This window comes from Macrobrachium nipponense, chromosome 28 (genome assembly GCF_015104395.2).
Source record: "Macrobrachium nipponense isolate FS-2020 chromosome 28, ASM1510439v2, whole genome shotgun sequence".
NCBI classification, from domain to species: domain Eukaryota; kingdom Metazoa; phylum Arthropoda; class Malacostraca; order Decapoda; family Palaemonidae; genus Macrobrachium; species Macrobrachium nipponense.
The window spans coordinates 17894544-17921082 of NC_087217.1; the positions used below are offsets into that span (position 1 = coordinate 17894544).

Consider the following 26539-nt stretch of genomic DNA (forward strand, 5'->3'; position numbering starts at 1 on the left):
ATTTCGAGCGCTGTGCTTCGGACTATCGACGGCCCCTCAAGTCTTTACGGGCATCCTGAAGAATGTTGCGCATTGGCTACATTTAGAAGGGATAAGGATCTCCATGTACTTAGATGACTGGCTCATACGGGCCAAATCAAAGGTTCAGTGTCTGGAGGACCTTTCATTAACTCTAAAGTTGACTCAGTCTCTGGGACTCCTAGTCAACCCCGAGAAGTCCCAGCTGGATCCCCAGCAAAGCATTGTCTATCTGGGGATTCAGATGGATTCTCTGGGTTTTCTAGCGTCTCCATCACAGGAAAGAAGAGAACGCTGCCTAGCGAAGGTTGCAGCCTTTCTAAAGAAAGAACATTGTTCCGCGAGGGATTGGATGAGTTTGCTGGGAACCCTCTCCTCGTTGGAGCAGTTCGTTTCTTTAGGAAGGCTGCACCTCAGACCCCTTCAGTTTTACCTGAGGGAGAGATGGGATCAGAGGTCCCAGGATCTAGGAGACTCTTTCCATCTGACGGACGAGATCAAGGAGGATCTCCGCTGGTGGTTGGATCCACAGAAGCTCAGGCATAGGAATATCTCTGCACTTACAGAGCCCTCTCCGAGCGTTGTTTGCAGACGCATCGGAGTCAGGATGGGGAGCAACGCTGGGCACGGAAGAAGTGTCAGGCACCTGGAAGGGAGAACAGGTGTCCTGGCACATAAACAAGAAGGAGTTAAAAGCCATTCATTTGGCACTCACTCACTTCCAGAATCAGATCTCAGGATCTGTCATTCAGATCAACTCGGACAATACGACAGCCCTAGCCTATATCAGAAAACAGGGAGGAACGCATTCATTCTCCCTTTACGAGACAGCGAAGGAGTTGCTGCTCTGGGCACAGGAGAGAAAAATCTCTCTTCTTACCAGGTTTGTGCAGGGAGAAAGAAACGTCCGTGCAGATCTGCTAAGCAGGAAAAACCAAGTCCTCCCCACAGAGTGGACCCTCCATCCACAAGTTTGCGATCAGCTGTGGGAATTATGGGGAAGACCAAATATAGACTTGTTCGCAACCAATTGGAACAAGAGACTGGAGAATTATTGCTCCCCAATTGCAGACCCAAGAGCAATAGCCATAGACGGCCTCCTGCTGGACTGGGCGGGCATAGACGGGTACGCTTTTCCCCCTTTCAAGCTAGTAGGGGAGGTAATAAGGAAGTTTGCTTCCTCAGAAGGAGCGAAGCTGACGTTAATTGCTCCCTTCTGGCCAGCCCTAGACTGGGTTACAGAGGTACTGGAGTGGATAGTGGATCTTAGTGGGAGCGATCTTCTCAGACAGCCCCACTTCGACAGATTTCACAAGAACCTCCCCGCTCTAAGTCTGACTGCCTTCAGACTATCGAAGGACTCGTTAGAGGGAGGGGATTTTCACGCGAGGCTTCGAAAGCTATCGCAAGAGCCAGGAGACTATCCACGTTACGCGTGTACTAGTCAAAGTGGGAGGTGTTTAGAAGATGGAGCAAGGCTCAGAAAGTATCCTCTTCCAGTACCTCTGTAATGGACATCGCTGATTTTCTCCTTTACTTAAGGAGAAAATGTAATCTGGCCGTATCAACGATCAAAGGCTACAGAAGCATGCTGGCCTCTGTTCCAGGCATAGAGGCCTGGATGTTTCAGACAACAGGGATCTGCATGATCTTATTAGGTCTTTCGAGACCTCAAAAAACCAGACCAAGAGGATCCCTAGTTGGAACTTGGATGTGGTCCTTCAATACCTCATGACTGAGAAGTTCGTACCTTCTCATAAAGCTTCCTTTAGACTTGATGAGGAAGTCGTTGTTCCTGTTCGCTCTAGCAACAGCAAAAAGGGTAAGTGAGCTACAAGCATTGGAAGGCAGAGTTGGCTTTAAGAAGAACTCAGCTATTTGCTCATTCAAGCCACTCTTCTCAGCGAAGAATGAAAACCCTTCCAAGCCGTGGCCAAGAAGCTTTGAAGTGAAAGGGCTTTCTTCTATTACAGGGAAAGAGCTGGAGAGGACTTTGTGTCCTGTCAGAGCCCTCAAGTTTTACTTACAAAAGAAGACTCAACTAGGAGGTACAGAAGAAAGCCTCTGGTGCTCGGTCAAGGATCCGAAAAGACCCATTTCGAAGAACGCACTAACGTTTTTCATTAAAGATGTAATTAAGGAGGCTCATCTCTCCTGTGGTGACGAGCACTTTAAGCTCCTCAGAGTGAAGGTGCATGAAGTGAGGGGCATAGCAACCTCAATGGCTTTTCACAAGACGTGGTCTCTCCAGGCTCTTATAGAGTCCCCATACTGGAGGTGTAACTCTGTCTTCACTGCTCATTACTTAAGAGACGTGAGGGTTACATATGAGAAGTGCTTCTCACTCGGAGCTTACGTATCCGCAGATTCAGTGCTGGGAAGAGGAGCTGAGGTTAATCCTTCTTAGTTGAGCTTAATTTTTTCTATTTTAGCTTTTGAGGTGTTTGTTTTTATGGTCGATTGAAAGAGGGTATAGAAAGAACCCCCCTTTCAATTCCTACCTCTAACATTGTTAGGATGGTCAGGTGGTCAGGATTGACTTTAGTGCTCCTCGTTTTTTTGATAATTAAAAACCTAAAGCTCTGTCATGTAAGAGGGCTAGCCCCCATTGATATGATGCAGGTCAAGGCTCTGTCATATAAGTGGGTCAGCCCCCCATTGACACGATCCATATAAGGCTCTGTCGCGTAAGCGGGCTAGCCCCCATTGACATGATCCAGAAGGGCTATTCAGTTATAGGTCCCTACCTCGCTGAAGCTCTTGAGGCATGCAGACTCATAGACAGTAATCATGAAGTCTTCTGCCCAAACCAGGTAAGAACCAAGGATTTATATCCTACAACATATGTTGTTTCCTGTTTCTATTTTGTAGTTAGCTGTCTCTTGCCCTCCACCAAGGGTGCCAATCAGCTAAGTATATATCTGCTGGGTAAGTTGCATGTACAAAAATGATATTGTTATGATACAATAAAGTTTTGTACATACTTACCTGGCAGATATATACGATTAATGGCCCACCCAGCCTCCCCTCAGGAGACAGGTGGAAGAGAAAATCTGATTAGAAAACGGGAATGGTTCCGGATCCCGCCACCCAGCGGCGGGAATGGTATATCACCTGACCTACCTGTCGCGTGTGCCGCGAGTTTTGAAATTCTGTCGGGACGATGGAGTCTATAGCTAAGTATATATCTGCCAGGTAAGTATGTACAAAACTTTATTGTATCTTAACAATATCATTTTTCTAAGCTTCAGCTACAACTAGATTTAAATTTAACAGTATATTTCCTTGTTGATCTTTGATCTATAGTGAATAAAGTTATTACATAAAAATAACTTAGTCCTATTCTACATAGCATCATTTGTAAAATTACTGTAATTGTTTAATGTTGTTGTTATCCAATTCGGTTGTACTTAACAAAAAAAAGTTTTCTCTCGTTCGGTTGTTCATGGCTGTACACATTTATGCAAAGAGTATAACGTTAGTTAAGCAATTGTAATTTGGTGTCTCTCGTAAAATCGGATTATTGTAAGACGAATTATTGTAACTTGAACACTACCTGCACTCTGTATAAAACCTTACTATATCTTTAAATACTCTTTCCGTTATGTTTTCATACAATATTTGTTATTTAGAAATAGATTTTCCTTATTTAATAACATGAAACATGAAAATATGGGGTGGCATTTTGAGGGTTGGAACAGAATGGACATTTAAAGTATTTTCAATGGGGAAAATTCATTTGATGTGCAAGCAAATTGAGCTACGAGCTCGGCCATGGGACGAATTAAACTTATAGGTCAAGGTACCACCATACTGTTGTAATACAGTGAAAGACATTCACATATATAGTTTTGTGACAATTTTGATCAAATGTAGTTTTGCCCTTTGGCATTACTGTACATCATGAAATACAACCCAGTATAACAAATCCATTTTATTGCATGAATAATTTTTGGATGGAACAACAAGATATTCCTGGAGGGAGTTACAATTTATACAAATCACCATTTATTTATATCTGGTATCTTTCTAAACACTACACAAAAATATCTTTAAAGCAAAAACTTTAAGATAATTTTCAACCCTACAGAATGTGATGTACTTCTGCTATTCATAAATATGTACTCACATGTACTTGTATCACTTGCATGAATGTACAGAGCAGATCTTTCCAAGGTGCTCATGCTCAGTTAAATGCTTGAATAATAGGAAGAATTAAAAATGTCACTTTTCTAGCCTCTCACTTTGATTCCCCCCAGTAATTGTTTAAAACTGGAGCAAGGAAAAGTTAAAGACATTGGACAGCTAGGTAGGTTATTATTATTAATAGGTGTTAGTTTTTCCAGACCTCTGAGTCTCAAGTAGACTCTTCTCGGGCTGGTTCTCAGGGATCAATCCTGAGAAGAGAAGATTAGACTTTATTTGAGAAACCCGTCTTATTTAAAAAAATTTATGATTTTATTAATTGAAAAATCCCTGCTTTGTTCCGCAAGAATATTTTTCATTTCCGAACTCCGCAGATAAATAGATCTTTGCTGGGTCCAATTTGGGCACTCAACAAGCAATGCTGTACTGTCATGGGTGTTTGACATCTGTTACATTTCACTGGGTCAGCATGTGGTGTTGACATCAAGTGACCATGTGAGAATCTTGTGTGTCCTATACGTAGCCTTGCTAGGATCACCTCTTTTGCTCTTTCCTCCTGTGAGGATGTCCTCCATGCATAGACTTCAGTTTTTATATTTTTAAGTTTATTTGTTGTTGGCACAGAGGCCCATTCTTCTTTCCAATCCTGGTAAATTAATGTTTTAACTGATTTTACCCAGTCGACACTGGGGCATATGAAATTGTTGGAGGGATAGTGCAGGCTAATTTGGCAGCAGAGTCTGCATATTCATTTCCTTTTATTCCCACGTGTGCTGGGATCCAACATATTTCCATTGATATTCCTGATTGGAGGAGTTGATGAATTTTTATTTGAATTTCTTCTGTACTATTTGGTTTCCTGGTTTATACTGTCTTATTGCATCTATAGCGCTACGTGAGTCACTGAAAATAACAGAGACACTTGCTTTTGCCTCAGATATCATATCTAGAGCCATCTGTATGGCTGTGACTTCAGCAGTAAAATACTGATGATATTGAAGGTAGGCTTTTTTTACTTAACATATTTTTCGAATATGCAGATGCTCCTACTCCAACATTATTTTTGGAGCCGTCTGTATATATCATAAATTTGTCGCCTTTTCTTCTAATGTGCTCCAAAGCATGTTGGCGGTACATTTCCGTACTTGTCATTTGTTTTTTGAGTAGGTAAGACAGGGAGGTACATATCTTTACTCTATTTAAAATCCATGGTGGTGGCAATTCCATTGGTGGGTGAAAAATTGGATTCATATTATGTATGTTCATTATGTATCTAGCTCTTTTTGGGAAAGAGCTAGTACTATTAACTGCTGTTACTTGATTACAGTTTTTGGAAGCAGTAAGTTGCAGGAGACGATCCTGCTTGCATTGAAAGACCTCTTTGTATTGTTATTAAAATTACGGTGATGTTTTAAGGGCAAAACACCTGCCTCCACCAAAAGTGAGTTTGTTGGGACGATCGGAAAGCTCCTGTGCACAATCGCACGCCTTCATGGTGCACTGCATCGAGAGATTTTAATGCAGATTCTGAGGCGGATGAATATATTGGACAGCAGTAATCTATTATGGATAAGACTGTTGCCTTATATATCATTAATAAAATGTCTCGCTTTGCTCCCCAATTAGTGTGTGATAACTTTTTTAATATGGCAAGGGCTTTGATGCCCTTGGCTTTAATGTATTTGATGTGCTCTTTCCAATTTAAATGTTGATCAAATATTACTCCTAGATACTTGATTTTTGTACAAAAAAATTGTATTTCAGTGCTATAAAGATGCAGTTTGATTGTTTTGGTTCTTCATCCACCTTTTGTCTTTGTAGAAGACGATATTGCTTTGTTTTATCAGTTGAAAATTTAAATCCAACTGAATTGCCCAACTACATATATTTGAAATGGCAGTACTGAGAACTCTCTGAGCATGTCTCAGATTACTACTCGTATAGTAAATGACAAAGTCATCAACATATAAACTGTTTTTTACACCACTTGGTAAATTTATAGTAATGTCATTGATTGCTAAAGCAAACAATGTACAGCTCAAGACACTACCTTGAGGGATTCTTCTTCCAGTTTATAGGTTACTGAGTAGGAATTTTCTACTCTTACTTGAAAAGTTCTGTTTGTTAAGAAGTTCTTAATAAATATTGGTAAGTGGCCTCTTAGTCCCTTGGAGTGGAGTTTTTGCATGATGTTATGTTTCCATGTTGTATCGTATGCTTTTTCTATATCAAAAAATATAGCTAGTGTTAATTTCTTTTGTTCAAAGCCTTTTTTGATATGATCTTCTAAATGTGTTAAGGGATCTAGGGTTGATCTGCCAGCTATTGAACCAGATTGTGTTGGTGTTAAAATGGATTCTTTGGTTATTACATACGTTAATCGTGCATTAACCATTTTTTTCTAAGATTTTGCATAGGCAACTTGTTAGAGATATCGGTCTATAATTGGATGGATTACTTGCATCCTTTCCTGGTTGTTTATTGGAATAATTATGGCATGTTTCCATTTATCAGGAAAGACACGTTTTAGCCAGATACTATTGTAAAATTTTAATAAATATGATTTAGCTATAGGAGCTAATTTTTCTATCATTTCAAATGATATTTTATCATATCCTGGTGCAGAGGGATGACAAGAGTTGATGGCATTATCTAGTTTCATCCATGTTAAAAATATAGTTATATTCCAGGTCTTCAAGAGTTTCAAAATTGAGTATTATATTTTTCTTTTGTTTTCTGATACTTTGAAAATGTGTATCTAGGCTGGAGTAAGCACTGATGTTTTCAAAATTTTGTTTTCCCAATTATGTTTGATATTTCATAAGTATCATGGTATATTTTTCCATTTAAATGTATTGCACTTCTTGGAGGTCTTATATGTTTTCCATTGATTTTCCTTATCTTTTGCCAGACATCCCTTGTTCCTTCCATGATGCGATTTTTTCAGCTATTACCGTTTTTCTAAATTTGGCTGTATATTTGTTATATAGTGGTTTAATGTGGTTAATTGTTATGTTTTTTTTATAACTATTTTGTTTAATATGTTTTTTATACTATAGGCATTTTTGTTGAGTGATTTAAGGCGAGTTTTGAGTCTGTTTAGATTGCGAAACTCAATATATGTTTTATTTTACTTAATGTTGTTAATGTTGGATTCCACCATGGGACAGGGGATTTTGTGGAACTGTGTTTTGGTTTTTGGAATACTTTTATCTGCAGCATTTATTATGAAGTTTGAGAAGGATTCACATGTAGTATTGTGATCTTCATTATGTGGGAATGGTGGTATGTTTCGTGTGTATAGGAAATATTTATCCCAGTTAGCTTTTTGGATATTATATCTTGTAGGTGGCAATATTTTGACATTACTTAAGTAGTTCAGAATGATTGGGAAATGGTCACTTGTGTATGAATCGTTCTAGGACGTTCCATTCAAATTTCTCCGCTACATCATTTGAACATAATGAAATGTCAATTGAAGAAAAGGTTAGGTGTGTATTTGAAAAATATGTTGGAACTTCGCTTTCATTGAGACAATACAGATTGTGTTTCATTATAGTATTCTCTATGTTGATTCCGGATGTGTCAGTGGGGTTATTAATATCCCATAATGGATTATGTGCATTAAAATCTCCTACTATAAGTAGTGGTTCCTGTATACTTTTGCTAATAAGTTCAGAAAAATCACTGAAATTTGCATTGAAATTTGGTTGGTTGGTTATATTATTTCAAATAGTAATTTTACTTTTATCAGGCATATACAGTTTAATTGATGTTATTTGATATGGCATAGATGGTATGTCAACAGGTTCATATGTAATGCTATTATGAACGTATATGGCTGTGCCTAATTTTCCACCGTCAGTTGGTGAATAACAGGCAATTTTATAGTGTTGGATATTTGTAGGGTTACTTCCTATATGTTGTAGACATATGCACATTGGGTTGTGGTCTCGTATGAATTCTTTGTAATTCACCCAGACGTAGTCGGGTTTAAGAGACATTTAATATTCCATTGATGATTTTATATTTCCATTATTGGTAGGAATTGGTGTTAAATTCTGTAAATTGATTGCTGATTTTACTTTTATCTCGTAGTTTATATGCATTTGAATTTATTTTGTGGTTTTTAATCGTTGTATTTGTATGTTGGTTATTAGATTCTGCAGTTGTTTGTTTTCATAGTTGAATATTAATAGTCTATTTTTGATTTTATAATTTCCTTTTTGTATTTTAAGGATTCAGAACATAATTCGTTCTCATGTTGGTGTGTTAAAGGGCACCTCCTTTAATTTGGTAAAATTGTCAATACAATTTCGTACTGTGTCCTTCTGCTTGGTAGTTAGTTGTTATATGTACTTACAAAGCATTCATTACAACCACACGATGAAGCATGTTTGGTAATGTTAATTATTGGTTCAGAAGTTTTTGGTCTAGCTTTAGAAAATTTTGGTGGTTTTTGTAATTCTATTGTTCCTTTTCTGTAGTGATAAGGACTGTTGGTTTGAGGGGATTTTCATTAGTATTATTTGATGGAAATTGTAAAGAGTGATCTTTACTGTCCAGATGTTGGCTGCTTGATTGAGATTGAGGGTAATTGTGTATTTCCACTTGTGATGAGGTTAGTTTAATATCTTTTTTAAAATGTTCTCCTGGTGTAGTTGGAGTCTCTCTGGATTGATTGTAATTTTCAATATTTACTTTTTTTCCCTTAGGTGGGGTTCTTTCTAGAATTCTTTTTCTTTTTGCCAGTTCGATTATCATCATTATTTAATTCTTCTTCTATTGGAAGTTCTTTTCCATGGATAACTGAATCATCTATGTTGGTGGTGGTATTGGTTGTTGTAATATCACTTTTATTTTGGGTTTCAGTATTATTGGTATGAAATCCAGTTTCCATGTTTATACAATCTTGTTTGTCATTGTGCTGTTTGATGTCTTGATTTTTAGTCACATTTGAAAAGGTGGGGGTTTTGGATGGATTGTTAACGCCTCTTACTTTTAGCTCAAGTCTTGGCTTCCCTGACTGGGAACATTCCTGTCCTATTTATTAACAACTGAAGATTTGTCTGTGGTTGTATATTGGTAAAAATGAAACACTCCTTAGATTTTGCGTGATGGGCTAGTCCACAATTAATACATTTTGATTGTTTACAGTTCCAATTAGTGGTATGGTCATCTGATGCACAGACTGCACATATAGCTTTATTACGGCATCTTTTGTATGTGTGTCCATACCTTGAGCACTATGTACATTGTAATGGTTTAGGAACAAAAGGACGAACTTCTCTATTTTGTCCAAGAATTTTTATTTTAAATGGTAAGTCTTGGCCTGTAAATTTTATTTTGGCAATGTTGATATTTTTACTTTTTATCTTTCCTACTTGAAATAGAGTATATTTCTAAATCGTGGATATTGTTATATCTCATTTTAGGGAGTCTAGCAATAGTTGTTTTGAAGGAAGCTCCTGCTCGCTATTGGGTAGGATGACTGTACCCTGTACATAATTTAATGTTTCATGGCTTGTAATTATTACCTTTATATTATTTATTTCTGTTATACTTAAAAAGGCAGTGGACTGCTTTTTATTGGTTACTTGGATATAAGCCATTCATTGTCCTTGATGTGTCTGCATTCCATGTCTTGTGTTGGATATATGTTAAGTAATTTGTTTTCTAGCATCGCTGCTGAGATTTTGTTGTCAGCTTTGAGGACTAGAAATCTTGACCAATTATCTGGTCCAAAGAGGTCATCAAAATGACCAATGTGGGATTAAGTCGGTAATTTTTGTTTCTTTTTGGTCCTTGTTTTATGTATGTTGCTTGTCTATTATGATTTTTATATTTTTTCTGTATTGCTGAGAGGATTATTTGTCTCTAATTCAAAGAATTATTGTTCAATCAATGATATGGTTCCATTGTTACGATATTGGAGTTTACCAATTTATTTTTGTTTGTTTCTTTTGTATTTATGCACTCTATTTGGTTTTCTGGCTCTGCTGCTTTACTTGGAACAGGTGTTCCTTTGTATCTTTTATAGTACTTTCACTACTTGTGGCAGTACCTAGGAAATTCGGGAGTGACGTGCCAATGTCATCAACTGTGCCGTAGTTTTTCCATCATGGGGCCCAGGGAATACTCAAATCATTTATTTCACAGTTCATAAATTTTGAGTTTTTACACACACACACACACACACACACACACACACACACACACAAAATCTTGAAAAGATATCATTGGCCCTTCGCGAAGTTAAATTTTCTGCCAAAGGCACAAGTGGAGAAAGGACTCCCAAATGTCGCATCCTACCCTACCCCAAAAGGGGATGGCATAACATGATTAGTATGGCCCAAGTGTAAGCAGAACCGCTTGCTAGGACTAAGAGTATTATGTTAATACAATTATCCCCATCCTAATCACCATTTTATGCATGAATAATTGTTTTTGGATGGAACAACAAGATATTCCTGGAGGGAGTTACAATTTATACAAATCACCATTTATTTATATCTGGTATCTTTCTAAACACTACACAAAAATATCTTTAAAGCAAAAACTTTAAGATAATTTTCAACCCTACAGAATGTGATGTACTTCTGCTATTCATAAATATGTACTCACATGTACTTGTATCACTTGCATGAATGTACAGAGCAGATCTTTCCAAGGTGCTCATGCTCGGTTAAATGCTTGAATAATAGGAAGAATTAAAAATGTCACTTTTCTAGCCTCTCACTTTGATTCCCCCCAGTAATTGTTTAAAACTGGAGCAAGGTAAAGTTAAAGACATTGGACAGCTAGGTAGGAGATGATCAAAGGAGCATAGGACAAGTAAAAGGCTGGGGTACAAAGGGACACAGCAGAGAACTTTCAATATTATTTACAGCATGCCATGTCTGTAAGCTGTGACCCCCAACAAGTGAAATTTTCCTCTAAAGTAGATATATACTACATATACGGCATAAAATTCTGATAAAACAATCAGTTTAAAAGTTAACAACTTACCTCTGGACCATTCAGTAAGAAATCACAAAGGTATAAAAGGGCCTGAGCATATACTTGAGCAAAGTCATGAGTAACGTCAATATTTGCAAAAAGGCCTGCACTGGGTTTGTAAAAATGCAGAAGCCGTCTTGTAAACAACTTGTAATTGCTCTCCTCCAGTTTCTGCACGGATTCACTTGGCCACTGTTTGAGGAAAAAGATAAAAATAACCACCTTGATATCATTCTCTACAAACCATATTCAGGTGCTACTATATAAAATAAATATCACATCCTATACACTCTATTAATATTGGTGACAAACTTCCATTAAAAAAAATTCCCCTTGACAAAATAATATTCTCGTGGCTTTCTCCATCTGCTTAGTATAACTTATTTGTGTACATTCACTAAAGATACTACTTTTAGAAAAACCAAAGCCCATGTGATTCATTTAAGGTTAATTATTTCATATTTGCATTTGTTAACCTAAAAATGTCAACTCAATCAACATCTCGGCTCCTACATAACATCTTGGTCTCACTATACAACTTTCTATATCAATTTTTAAAGCATCCCACTTTATTTGCTCTCCTACTTCAAACTACAAACAAGCAAGACTGTTATCTTGACTAATTACTGATGAAATGTTAAAAATAAGCCATTTACTTTAATCTCTATAAAAATACAATTTTACTTGTGGGTCTGATTCACAGTTGTTAATTTTTCACCAGTCTTGAAAAGCAATAAAAGTAAGGCATTGATGTATTATCTATTTACCAAATGCAAATACAAAAGTTTAGTTTATATACTATAAATGGTCTTACCTTAAGTATGGGAATAATAAGATCCCATTTCCAAAACTCAGGATCTAAACCAGACACCAATACGTCAGAATCTTTCAGTGTCTGATGGATCAAATCATCATGATCTTTCCCAAGCCACTGGAAAAAAATGTAAACCATAAATCGAAGAGAACAGGTTTTCATAGCAATCTGCAACACTTTAATATTAAACTCAAAAAAACATAATGACATTTACAAAAACATTATCTGTACATACCCCCATAGTCCAACAATATATGTGATATATCTTTTTACCAAAACACTCTACCTGTAATGACAGGCAGAGACATGAGTCACCTGTCTCAAGAGATGAACTGTGTCCTAGCTTTTAGTTAAAAGCAAGGAAGTTACTTCACAGACTTAAATCACCCCCACCTCAATTCTTGTATGAAAAGCTCCAAACAACAATACCATGCATAATCATAATTCATGATTCTTTGTTAGGTTTTCCCTATACATTAATAAAGAGCATAATTTTTGTGCATTATGAATCTAGAATAACAGCCGATATTAAAAAAATGATGGAAAATTTAAGGCACAGATAAAACAAATTATTCTAACACAATGAAAATAAAAAAAAAAAAGATATAATTTGAATAGTATACAATTTGAGCCACAATTCAAGAAAATTAAGATAGTTAATAGTATATAAAACAAGATGCAATTTGTGGCATAATTCAAGAAAATTATTCCAATACAAATACAATAATCTATAATCAGTTCTCATAACAACTAATTGGGGGAGAAAGCTTTTATAAAACAATATCCGGGATTTTCTTTCACTACTTTTTTTACATTTTCCCCTTCTTTCTCTCATGCTTATGAATGCCAAAAACCTATAAATATCAAATGAAATGCTATACAAATGCCCGAGACATTTTATGCTGTCACATCCCTCTTTCATGTTGTGTTTATGTGCATCTTATAGCTGTACAATATACCATACAGTAGTACCTCGAGATATGAAATTAATCCGTTCCGAGGCGGCCTTCATATAATGAGTTTTTCGTATCTTGGAACACATTTTACATGTAAAATGGCTAATCCGTTCCAAGCCCTCCAAAAACACCCCATTAAATTTCATAACAAAGCTAAATTGACCTATAAACAATGAAATACTACAACAATTTGGACCATTCAATACCTAAATTAAGAATAAAAATCCAAACCTGTAAATAAAGTGTATAATTAGTGTACAAGAAATATTATTACTGTAACGTAAAATGTCGAAGCTTACCTTTCGAGTGAGGCTATCTCCGAAAGTGGTGGCAGAGGAGGAGGAGGAGGACAAACGGCAGATAACGTACGTACATACGTACACTTAACTTTACGAAAACACATAAAAAATTTAAGGAAAACTAGAAAAATAAAATTTACGAAAAACATTAACAAAACTGTAACACTTAACTTACAAAATCTAAAAATTACGTAAATTTTTTTTTTCTTTATTTTTACAAACTTTTTTTTTTACTTTCACGTAGGCTTTTTTTTTTTTTTACAGAATTTCAAACTTCATAACAACTTTCAACGTTCTGTTTTCATCACTTGGTTCTTCCTTTTTGCTTTCAACTTTCTGTTTTTTATCACCTGGTTCTTCCTTTTTGCTTACTCCTGCGAATGCTGAAGGCCTCTTTAAAAAATAAATATCCAAGGAAGATTGCTTCTGCCTGCTTTTGACAATGTTCCTGAAACGACTCAGGCAAACGTCATCGAACTGCGCAAGCATACGACCTGTGTGAGCCTTTTCGGGGTGTCTTTTTTCTATGAACGATTGCACTTTATGAAAAGCGGCTAAGACCTCCTTAATTTCTGCCGTTGTCATAGGCTCCTCCTCTTCATCGCCGCTGCTGGAGAACTCCTCTTGAATGACGTTATGTTGCATGCCTCCAACTCCTTCAGGTCATCCGTCGTAAGCTCCTCTTGGTGCTCCTCGAGAAGGTCGTTGATGTTGTCCTCGTCGACGACCAGCCCCATGGACTTGCCGAGTGCAACGATCTCGTCAAGATCTGGTTGCGAAACAGTTTCGGGATCGTCAACTGTTTCGGACTCAGCAGCACCAGCTTCGCCCACGTCGAATCCCTCGAAGTCTCGGTCGGATACGGCATCAGGCCAGAGTTTCCTCCACGAGGTATTCAAGGTTCGCCTCGAAACCTCCTGCCAAGCTTGGTCGATGAGTCGGATGCATATGACGATGTCAAAATGCTCCTTCCAAATTCACGCAAGGTGAGGTTTGTGGTATCGGTGATGTCGAAACATCTTTTGAAAAGATGTTTTCGTGAACAGCTTCTTAAAGTTTTTTTTTTTTTTTTCGCTATCACTTGCTGGTCCATGGGCTGGAGGAGAGGGGTGGTGTTGGGCGGAAGAAAAAGAATCTTAACGAAGGAATACTCCGCTAGGATATCTTCCTCGAGGCCAGGAGGGTGGGGAGGGGCATTGTCCAACACCAGCAGACATTTCAGGGGGAGGCGCTTCTCTTGCAAAAAACTTTTCACAGTCGGGCCGAAACACAGATTTACCCACTCGGTGAACAAAAGCCTCGTTACCCAGGCTTTTGCATTAGCCCTCCACATCACTGGAAGCTTCTCCTTCAACACTTTGTGTATCACTCCGAGATACACCAGTAGGGGCTTCACCTTGCAATCCCCACTGGCGTTTGAACAAAGTGCGAGCGTAAGCCTGTCTTTCATAGGCTTATGCCCGGGTAGCTTCTTCTCTTCCTCCGTGATGTATGTCCGACGAGGCATTTTTTCCCAAAAAAGGCCAGTCTCATCACAGTTGAAAACCTGCTGAGAACTGTAGCCTTCCTTGGTCATCATCTCGTCGAAAGTCTTCTTAAATGCTTCCGGCCGCTTTCGTGTCTGAGCTGGCAGCCTCCCCACCCATGACGCACCACCGAATGGATGCCAGTCCGTTTACAGAATTTCTCGAACCAGCCATGCGAAGCCTTGAACTCTGGGGTTTGCGTTGAAGTCCCTTCCCCTCCGTCGTCTTCCACCTGCGCAATCAAATCGCCGAAAATAGTACTGGCCTTGTGAGCGATTGCCGTCTCCGTTACTGTATCACCAGCAATTTCTTTGTCTTTTATCCAGACGAGGAGCAGCCGTTCCATCTCGTCGTGCACATGGCTCCTCTTGTTGGACAAAATAGTGATGCCCTTCGATGGTGTAGTTGCTTTGATGGCATCCTTCTGTTTAAGGATGATGCCTATTGTCGACGGATTACGGCCGTATTCCTTTGCGATCACACTCAATCGCATACCAGCTTCGTACTTCTTTATGATCTCATCTTGTGTCTCCAGACCAGCATGCACTTCTTTCCGTGAATTTCAACTTTCTTGGGACCCATGACTACGTTAATTTACGTAAAGTTACACAAATACGTAATAATACAGTCTTCGCACAACACGATAATATGTACTACTGCAACGAAATCACTAACGAATTTACGTTACTAAACGAAATAGTTGGAGCGAACGAATGCCGAATGCGTACGGTAAAGTTTCGGGTGCGAAGTGGCCGAGCTAAAGCACGCCAACACGTAGTGCGTATGTATAGAAGATGCATGATGGGAGGGATGCTGTCCAATTAGAGAGAAGGATCTCATGGCTTGGCTAGCATCAGGAACCAATGGGAGAGCAGGAGGATGGTGGCGAGTCTACGATAACTAAGATGGCGGTGTGCGGCGCGAGTTTCAAAATTGTCATGGGGCGAATCTCGGACTTTCAGAAACCTTTCGTATCTTGAAAACTTTTCGTATGTAGAACAGTAAAATTTTTCGTCTTTGCTTTCGTAACTTGGATTTTTCGTAAGTTGAGCCTTTCGTATCTCGAGATACGAAATTAATCCGTTCCGAGGCGCCCTTCGTATCATGAGGTTTTCGTATCTTGGACCACATTTTACATGTAAAATGGCTAATCCGTTCCAAGCCCTCCAAAAACACCCCAGTAAATTTCATAATAAAGCTAAATTGACCTATAAACAATGAAATACTACAACAATTTGGAGCATTCAATACCTAAATTAAGAATAAAAATGCAAAACATGTAAATAAAGTGTATATTAGTGTACAAGAAATATTATTACTGTAATGTAAAATGTGGAAGCTTACCTTTCGAGTGAGGCTACGTACATACGTAACTATCCAAGGAAGATTGTTCTGCCTACTTTTCACAATGTTCCTGTGTGAGCCTTTTCGGGGGGTGTCTTCTACAAATGATTGCACTTTATGAAAAGCGGCTTTAATTTCTGCCTTTTTATGTGCGTACATACTACATATGTAACTATCCAAGGAAGATTGCTTCTGCCTACTTTAAACAATGTTCCTGTGTGAGCCTTTTCGTGGGGTGTCTTCTACAAATGATTGCACTTTATGAAAAGCTGCTTTAATTTCTGCCGTTTTTTTCTTCTTTTTTTATTTTTACTTTTTTCTACTTTACGTAGGTTTTTTTTTTTTTTTTTTTTTTTTTTTTTTTTTACAGAATTTCAACTTTCTTTTTTTGCACCTCATGACTCTGTTGGCCCTGGTGTCCATCAAAACCCTGTTCAACCAAATGCTCTCTCTGCAACTGATTTGGGTACTGAATGTTCGGCTGCTGACCTTCAACATAAACTGAAGTGCCTTGATTATACGTACTACTGGTATGCATGTTGTAAATGATTGGTCTACACCCTCTGTTCAGCAGGGAGTGGAAAGATTCTTCTACCAACCTTGCAAGTTTCCAGTTATCCCATGAGAAGGAGACCTTGATCAATTATTATCCCATGTGAGAGATCTTGGTCACTTTTTTTTTTAAATACGTACACATTGACGATCCCGAAAACACGAAATACCGCTGTGGCGTACTATAACAATGCTGGTACCGAGTGGCCAAGCCACACCACCACGTGTACATAGTAGATGCATGATGGGAGGGACGCTGGCCAATAGGAGAGAAGGATTTCATGACCGCGACTAGCATCAGGAACCAATGGGAGAGCAGGAGGATGGTGACGAGTCTACTAGTACTAGGATGGCGGCACGCGGCGCGATTTTCAAAATTGTTATCCATTTCGTATCTTGAAAACTTTTCGGATGTAAAGCCGTTAAATTTTTCGTATTGGCTTTCGTATCTACATATTTATGAGGTATTACAGGCAATACCTCATAAATATGCATGCACAGAAAATTTACTCTTTTACAGCAGTAAAGAGGTCCTGCACTAAAGAGTAAGTAATTTTCTTATATTACGTATCACACAAAATTCTGGTACAGTAAAACACATTTATTTTTTTATATTTTTGCTATTATACTGATTTCAAAATGTTTTCAACATTCGTACATTACTGCATTGTTGTTTGTCAGTTAAGCCTACATGTACTTTTGTCTTTTATTTTACTTAGTCAATTTGACAAAACTTTTAGTAAAATACTTTTATTTCAATTAAATATGCATTTAACTGATAAATAAATGTGCTTTTAGTATGTTTTTGGGCTACTCTCATGAATGTCATTTCTATAATTTAAAATTCATCATTTCATTAATTTTTAAATTTTGTCCTAATATTTAGCAGATGACTTGAAGTTTCCTCATGTCTAACATATATCAGCTCAGTCAGATTCTATTCACATTACTTAAGATTCCAGATTATGAAGGATTTCAGGCAAAATCATAATACCGTACTAACCTTACTCAGCTTTGAACTTGTGGAAGGAGTATGTACTTTAGGAAGATTTTCTTTGGACTTGGGAGAGCATCTGATGATATGAGACAGATATAATGAGTTTTGTCTTTTTGGAGTGCTGAGGCGTAGTCTTGCTAAGGCAAGGAGGGCGGTTATAGACTGTGTGGCTCGCATGCGCTGAAGAGGGTCTTCACCTGCAGATCGCTCCAAAAGAATAGGCAACGAATGGGAAAGATATCCACATTCTCCTGGTAAGTTCTGATTTGCTTGGTGAAGAAGTTCCCCTGAATGTAGGATAAAATTGTTACCTCATTTATAGGCGTAAATATTACCCTCAATTTAAATGTATTCTCCAATAACACTGAAACTGCACTTGCAATCACATAAAGATGTCATATATTAGAGTTTTAAGGCAAAGGTCATGTGTGCAACCTTAACCTACATGCTATGAGCAACAGGCTGTGGTGACTATTTAGAAATCCACCCTCAAAGATACACAAATTACTGTGGTATCTTATAACACAAATAGATTCAAGGATATCATTATTACTAATATTTCAGTAGGTGAAACCTATTCACAAGGCACAAACACACAGGGGCCATTGACTTGAAATTCAACCTCCCACTGCAGACCCCACACTGTAGCAGTAACTGATCATAATAAAGAGTCAGCGATTTTTCATCTCCCTGGAGGAGATGCAAACCTGTGACATCTGAGGGGCATGCCACGATGCTAACCAGCATACCAGTGGACCAGTTAAAGAGGCAACAAAATGTAACACCTTGCAATTTACAAAGCTCTGTTTCCCATTATACTGTAAAGATAATATAAAAAACAAAAGCCAAAGCAAATAAAAAATTAAATCCATTGCAATAAGTTTCATCTCAAAGGGGAAATGTTTTTCTCATTGATAACTACAGTACTTTGCAGTTGTCAGTAACTATTACATGAAGTAATAGCATACCAGAAGCTTTTTCTTTATAAATATGTCTAAGCATAACAGACTTTTATATAGTCCATTTAGTTAGTAGTTACTGCATTCTCAAGAGATTCATAACCCACTCATTATACACCCGTCATCATGATTCTACTGCATGTCATGTTTTATTCTCTCTCATCAGATTTCAGTAAATACCTACATGTATCATCTCGTTACATTAACTACTGTCATTTACATATGTTTCATACAAATGTCTAAATCATTATGCTTCAGCCATTATGTCTCTACTGAGCATTTCATTGTATCAGCTTTGTTAATTTTTCCCCCTTACACTTCTGCTGCTCCCTCAACCCACCTCCAACTAAAGCAAATGCCAATGTTTCTTGTCTGCATTAGGATATATATTTCAATAACTTGAGTATGAGAGAGAGAGAGAGAGAGAGAGAGAGAGAGAGAGAGAGAGAGAGAGAGAGAGAGAGAGAGAGAGAGAGAGAGAGAGACTATAAAGATAACAAAACACTTTCAAATTAATTTCACCTAAGTCTGAACATAACAGCCTGCATAACATGCATATACTTGGATTCATGTACTAATAGATGTCTTTCACATGAGGCATATAGTAAATAGCCCTAGAAATATATGTAGCAGTAGCAACAAGACAGCAAAGAAAAATCCAAAAGGAAAATTCAACATAAATTTCACATTTCAGAAAAACAAAGAAGAGCCATTTGATAAGGCTAATGTGCAAAGGTTACTTTTACTGTAACATAAAGTTGGCAGTAATATACACATATCTCTCCCCTCCCACTTCTTTTTACTATTGCCCTGAGTAGGCAGTTATGAGTGTTATAATTTGCAGCTTTTCAAACACTCACACTTTATGAAAGCCTGACAATCAAAAAGAATAGGATAGAATATAGAATTTAGGCCCAAGTGCTGGGACTTATGAGGTTATTCAGCACCTAAAATTGAAATTGCCACTAAAAAGTTTTTAAATATGTAACAGGAGGAAAACCTCGCAGTTGCACTATAAAATACCAAATTTGTAACTAATTTGTATTTTTCATAACTAACAAACCTGAGGTCTTAACATTAGGATTTACTAGCGCCAAGCTGGAAACCGGTAGAATTAAAATTACACTTGTGAGATCCAGGGACTAATGGCATCTATACCAGGTCACGGGGCATGTATACCCAGAATGCCCACGGCTACCTGTGACCCATCAGTTATATTTCTAACCCAGTTTAGCTGCTAGAGGGGCTGCAGAGGGGTGGTTCGAGGTGGGCCTTTAACTGTTAAGACCTCAGGTTTGTTAGTTATGAAAAATACAAATTAGTTACAAATTTGGTATTTGTTCATACACGAAACAAACCTTCGGTCTTAACATTAGGATAGACTTACTATTGGAGGGAGGTAAGTCTCTACAACTGACTGGGAGTTTGCCACCTTATCCATTTCCGAATATATAGGGAAATTCTAAGAGAATGGACAATGAACCTAGGACCAAAGATATAAGCGGATCTATTGGTTTTCTCCCACTGGGTGTAGATACCATTCTACTGTTTACTCTTGTCCCTTGCAACTGGATCCACCTTCACCCCTCTTTTCCCTATTATCCAGAGGGGTGTGTTGCTACTGAAAAGTATATCATCAGCTAAGATAGCTTCACAGTATGGCTGACCATCTCACCTGCATCTAGTCCGTTCCAGCACATGACGGTACTCTCCTTCATATTGCCCGTAGTTAAAGGAGTAGGAAGAAAGTAGTAAAGAAAAAAGACCAGTCATCCCATTCCATTCTACTTTCATACCTTCATCTTAGACTAGACGCAAACTGACCCGCCAGGGGCACTGGATGAACTATATCACTTGTTGGGCCGCCACCACTGGACCCAAGGAAAAGGTGTCCAAGGATCTATGGGCAACATCTTTCAAATAAAATGAGGTGAAAGTTGTTTGGCGCTTCCACATACCAGCTTTCAGAATTTTCATCCACAGACATGTTCTTCTTAAATGCCAGGGCAAAAAAAGCAACTCACATCCCTGATGTCATGAGCTCTAGCTCCCACCTGGCTATCTGACCCTCTGTCTTCTGCCGTATAAGCATCTCTGATCGTCTCCCTTAACCAAAATGATATTGTATTCTTGGACACTTCCTTCTTGTTCCGTCCTGTACTTACGAACAACCTCTGGCACCCCGGCCTGAGGTGCCTTGTTCTCTTTAAGTACTCCCTTAGTGCCCTGACGGGGCACAGGAGCATCTCAGCTTTGTCGTTGTCTATAAAGTCTGCCAAGGAAGGTATGGTAAAGGAGTCGAATCTGCCGTCTACTATTGTTGGATTTTGGGTCTTGGCCACGAATTCTGGGACAAACTCACATACCATTGATCTCCAACCTCTTGAGTGCTTTATGAGATATGAGAGGCCATGTAGCTCCCCCACCCTTTGGTTGAAGCCAGGGCCAATAAGAAGACTGTCTTCAGGGTCAGGCTCCTATCCGTGGACTGCCTTAGTGGTTCGTAGGGGGGTTTTGTCAGACTACTCAGTACCTTGGTCAGATCCAATCTGGGGCTTTTAGCTCCTTTGGTGGGCATGACTGTTCAAAGCTCCTCATCAGCATGGCCAACTCCCATGAAGACGATATGTCCACTCCTTTCATTCGTAAGACTGAGGCTAGAGCCGCCCTGTACCCCTTCACTGCAGATACAGACATATGTTTTTCTGTTCTGAGATATATCAGAAAGTCTGCTAACTGCTGAATAGTGGTACCGAGTGGAGACACGTTCCCTCTACGACACCAATCACAGTATGCTGACCACTTTCCTTGGTATACTGTCGCAGATGATTTTCTGATATTACCTGCCATCTGAGTTGCTGCTTTCTGCGAAAACCCTCGCTCTCGGAGGAGATACTTGACAGTCTCCACCTATGAAGCGATAGGGACTTCACCGACTGGTGGTACCTCTCCACGTGAGGCTGACACAGAAAGGTTGCTCCATGGAGGTAACCTCTCTTGGCACATCTACTAGGAGTTCCAGTAGGTCTGGAAACCACTCTGCCGTTTCAACTTTTTTTGGGCCATAACAGAGCTACCAGGGTCATCTTGAGGTTCTGAGACCGCATTACCCTGTTCAGAACCTGACGGATTAGACAAAATGGAGGAAATGCGTATACGTCCAGATTGTCCCAGGGGTGTTGTAGCGCATCTTCTGCTACTGCCTCTGCATCCGGGACTACTGAACAATACACTTCCAACTTTTTGTTGTACCATGGTGCGAATAGGTCTATGATCGGTCCTTCCCACAACATGAGCATCCTGTCCACTACCTGTTGGTGTAGGACCACTCCGTTCCCAGAATCTGATCCCTGCGGCTCAACTTGTCGGCCACTATGTTTCTTTTTCCGAATATACCTGGCCTTGATGTCTACCAGGTTCTCTATAGCCCACTGGTGAAGTTGAACTGTCATCACATGTAACTGCCGAGAAACTAGGCCTCCTTGCTTGTTTATAGTAAGCTACTACTGTGGTGTGTCTGACATCAATACCACTGAGTGTCCCTTTACTCTCTCCCTGAATTCTTGTAGAGCCAGAAAAGCTGTTTTCAACTCCAGCACGTTTATATGGAGTTCTCTGTCCTTGCAACTCCATTTTGCTGACACCATCAACTCCTCCATATGGGCTCCCCAGCCTTCTAGTGACGCATCGAGAACAGCAAGAGGTCTGGGGAGGATTGTTAAAGGGGGACACCCACTGTCAGATTGTCGTCGTTCACCCACCACAGCAAGTCTTTCCTCACTTCTGCCGACAAGGAAGGAATTTGCTCGTACGGGTGATCTACTGTTGGTGACCAAAACTCCTTCTCCTCCATTGTAGGGACCGAAGGTGTAGCCTTCCTTGTGGTACTAGCTTCTCCAGGGAGGTTAGGATTCCCAGCACCACCTGCCACTGTCTTGCTGGCTGTCTGCTTTCCCAGAAAGGCATTCACCACTTGTTTGCATTTCTCTACTCTTTGGTCTGTCGGGAATACTTTGGCTTGTGTTGTGTCTATCACCATTCCCAGATATTCCAAACGTTGACTTGGATCCAACTGCGACTTCTGCTGATTCACCACAATACCTAGGCTGTGACAAAGCTGCAGGAGGGCCGCCCTGTCCCTGAGTAATTTCTCCCTGGACTTTGCTATCACCAGCCAATCGTCCAGATATCTTATTAGCCTGATCCCCTGAGCATGCGCCACGCCGACACGAGGGTGAACACTCTTGTAAAAACTTGAGGAGACGTTGTCAATCCGAAGCACAGGACCTTGAATTCGAAAGCTTTCCCTGCAAGACTGAAGCGGAGAAATTTCCTTGAAGACTGATGGACTGGTATCTGAAAGTATGCGTCCTTTAGATCGATGTCAGCATAAAGTCTCCGATTCTGACTGCTTGTAGAACCGTTTTCGGAGTTTCCATCTTGAAACTGGTTTTCCTTATAAACAGATTCAGCGTTGACAGGTCTATTACTGTCCTCCACTCCCCGTTGGCTTTGGGTACCAGGAAAATTCTGCTGTAGAAGCCTTTTGTCGGACTGCATACTTGTTGCACAGCTCCTTTTTCCATCATCTTCTTCACTTCGTCCTGCAGAATAGTGGCCTTCTGAGATTTGTGGGCATAAGTGACGTGGGGTAATGGTTGATCTGTCAGGGGCGGGGTTACCTCGAACGGAATCAAATACCCGATCCTGAGAACATCCACCACCCACTGCTCTGCCCCTAGTTCCTGCCACACCTTCCAGTGATTTGCCAGGCAACCCCCCACTGGTGTGGCCGAGTGATGGGAGGCGCCCTATCTTCTTGAGCCTCTCCCTCTTCCCCTATTGCCCCTTCCTCTGTTGTTTCTATTGTGAAAGGGCCGATAAGTTATCCTCTTTGGGGAAGAGGGTCTTGTGACTCTATTAGGGATGCTATGTCTCACTGTCTTCTTCCGAGACATCTGCTGTTGTCTTCCCTCCAAAGGAGTAGTTTGACTGTTAGACGTTTCCTAACTGCCTGTTGCACCAACCTATCGTTAGTGTCCATCCTTCTTCTATCTATCGCCTCTTCCAGTATGACCTCTGGCAACAGCAGTTGCGATTCCAAGATATCCCCATTCCTCATTGCTAACAGGGAATCCAAATCCACATTGCGGCTTAGTCTAGCCAATGCTGCATCTCTCCTCATTAGCAGGATATTTGCCCAAACATTGGCACTTACGTTTGTCAGGTACGCAATCGCTTTGGAACCTGACTGTAGTAATCTAATGAACAATGATTCATCCACTACTTTCCTTGTTGCTTCCGAGGATGCAATTTTCGCCACTGCTGTTGACCAAAGGTCTAACCAGGAAGCAGCCTGAAAGACAGAAGAAGCTGTTGCTTCTAACGTAGCAGCCTCTTGGTACGTCATCGAAGGGCACTCCATTTTAACCTGATCCAAGGTTAATCCAGGCCTTAACCTTACAACATTAGGGTTCATTTGTCTAGACAGCAACGGGACCTTCGGTGTCGTATAATATTTCCTTTGCTTTATCATTGGAGGGGGAATAAATTTAAATGATCTATTAGATCTTAAGGAATTATCCCTCCCTGCAATCTTTGCGTTTACGTGTTGCAAGACCGATTCCGCATGACTCGAACAAGGCAATTCATACGACACCTTGGTATCCCTCTTTAGTCCAAAAGCCATGTCAATTCCAGGAGGAAGCATACTGGCCGGTGTTTCTGTCTTCTCCGAAAGGCTATTGAATTGACGAATCAAATCAATAACCTCTGCATACGAGGCCAGAAACTCTTGGTTTTCTCCTTCCTCCGGCTCTAGTGTACCACTCTCCGTCACAAGGGATGTTGTCTCGCCTCTATCTTCTGACAGACGGCCCGGAATTCCACGGCCGCCTGCCCCTACGGCCGCGGTCTCTTTGATCTTTGTTGGCCGCTGTTGGCTCGATCCCGGATAGTCAGCAGGGGAACGAGAACGTCTCACTCTTTCTCTGCTCACGGATCTAGAGCGAGAATCTCGTCTAGATCTCCAAGATGAAGGCTCCCTTAAGACAGAGATAAGTTCGTCTCTATTAGCATTGGCATCGTTTTCGAGCGTCGGCGAGCCCGGCCTCGACCTTCTATCCAGACGGACACTGCCTTCCACGAACGTATCCGCCGAGGTTGCCAACACTCTATTTTTCGTACTTTTAATAGGAGCCTTATCGTCCTTCGTACGTATTTTGAACGGCCTTACGGGCGAAACTGGGACCTGCATTCCATCCTCTGCTGCACCTTTCGCCGCCAACGTCGATTTTACCAGAGGTTTATCGCAGTTTTTGCGATCCGAACTGGCAACTCCGCCTCGGCCGCTAGCTCGCCGGCCGTCACCTCTCTCGCTTGTTTGGATTCTTGCGAACGGCTTCGTCTGCCAACCTTGTGCTTAATAGCCACTGATTTTCCGACCTTCTTGCTGACTTGGAAATGACAGTCTTGGTCCGAAGAAGAGGAAGAATTGATTCTTCTCCTCTTAGCCCGAGGATCCGCCAGGAACTCCCGAATCCTCCTCCAACGCTTGACTGGCGCTCGCCGTGACGTTATCGGACTTAGCGATGACGCCGAACTAGAGGAAGAAGACGAAGAAGGCGAATCACACTTTTTCTTTTTGTCTCTCTTATTCATTCTCTCCTCTATATCCTGTAATTTCTGCATTACAGTTTACATTGACGGGTCAGAAGGCGTATTAGCGTCTGGGTGCAGCGAAAAAGGCCGAGAATCGGTCTGTGACGTATGTTGTGACGTCATCCCTCTCGTAGGGAGAGACTGAGAGGTTTCTGCTGGCAACCGCACGTTTGCTGCCAAACTACCTCCCACGTTCTGCATCGCTGTAAATACTGAGTGGGATGGTGAAGCCGCGGCATTAATTCCCATAAATTGCAAGCCCGGGGGATGAGGAACATTCAGCGCTGCCGGACCCTGCTGGAACCGTGACGTCATATAATGCGCAAGCAGACCATCCAAGGTTTGGTACTCCTGGTAGGCTAGCGCTGACCACGTACCATCTAACCTATGCGCTTGAGTAGCAGGAGCCTGGAACAAAGATGGCGGATCTCCCCCTCTACTTGCTGGGAACAAAGGAGAGTGCAAATTATTCATAAAATTACCCAAGGCCCCCCCTGACGTTTCCGATACAGAACCGCTAGGAGAAACCGAAGGGGTATGAGACAATTCAAAAGCAGGTGGAGAAACATATGGAGCAGCCTGGTTTATTACCGATACAAAAGAAGCCGGTAAGTTTGGTCATCCAAAGATGGCGTCACCCCCTTCCTTTTGTATGGCTTTTCCCATAGAACTTCTTCCACTGTTCCACGACCAACCGCGACAAACAGAACACGGATTAGTAACCGTACATAAGTTTTCCCTGCACCTACTACACGTTGGATGAGGATCCGTCGACACCGAAGTTAGGAACCTAGAACATGGAAAGCCACTGACTCCTGGGCATTTCCTTTGTCTCCTCTTCGAAACGGTAGACGATCCCGATGTTGAGGCAAAATTCTCCATCATACCACGTATACACTCTTACCACACACTGATCACACTTGGAGAAAGAAAAGGAATGAAAAATAAAAAATGAAATGGATAAAGAACGGGCAAACTGAAAAACCGGCTTTAAATGAGATAGACAGTAACACGTCTTATCTTAAAGGCGGTAGGAAAATAACTGATGGGTCACAGGTAGCCGTGGGCATTCTGGGTATACATGCCCCGTGACCTGGTATAGATGCCATTAGTCCCTGGATCTCACAAGTGTAATTTTAATTCTACCGGTTTCCAGCTTGGCGCTAGTAAATCCTAATGTTAAGACCGAAGGTTTGTTTCGTGTATGAACAATTAACTATTAGGAAATGGTGGAAAGTAAGAAGAAAGTGACTATAAACAGAGGTACAG

The 26539-nt window shown here is 40.3% G+C and overlaps 1 protein-coding gene across 1 annotated transcript in view; it reads right to left on the reverse strand.

The window, feature by feature from the left end:
• The window catches only part of LOC135201547 (rapamycin-insensitive companion of mTOR-like), a 144617-nt gene that overhangs the window by 92951 nt on the left and 25127 nt on the right, over positions 1-26539 (reverse strand). The window contains exons 9-11 of the mRNA XM_064230544.1: positions 17658-17938; positions 11978-12094; positions 11173-11355 (exon numbers count right to left, since the gene is read on the reverse strand). Of these exons, the coding sequence (XP_064086614.1) occupies positions 11173-11355; positions 11978-12094; positions 17658-17938 (581 nt within the window). The remainder of the gene's footprint in view (positions 1-11172; positions 11356-11977; positions 12095-17657; positions 17939-26539) is intronic.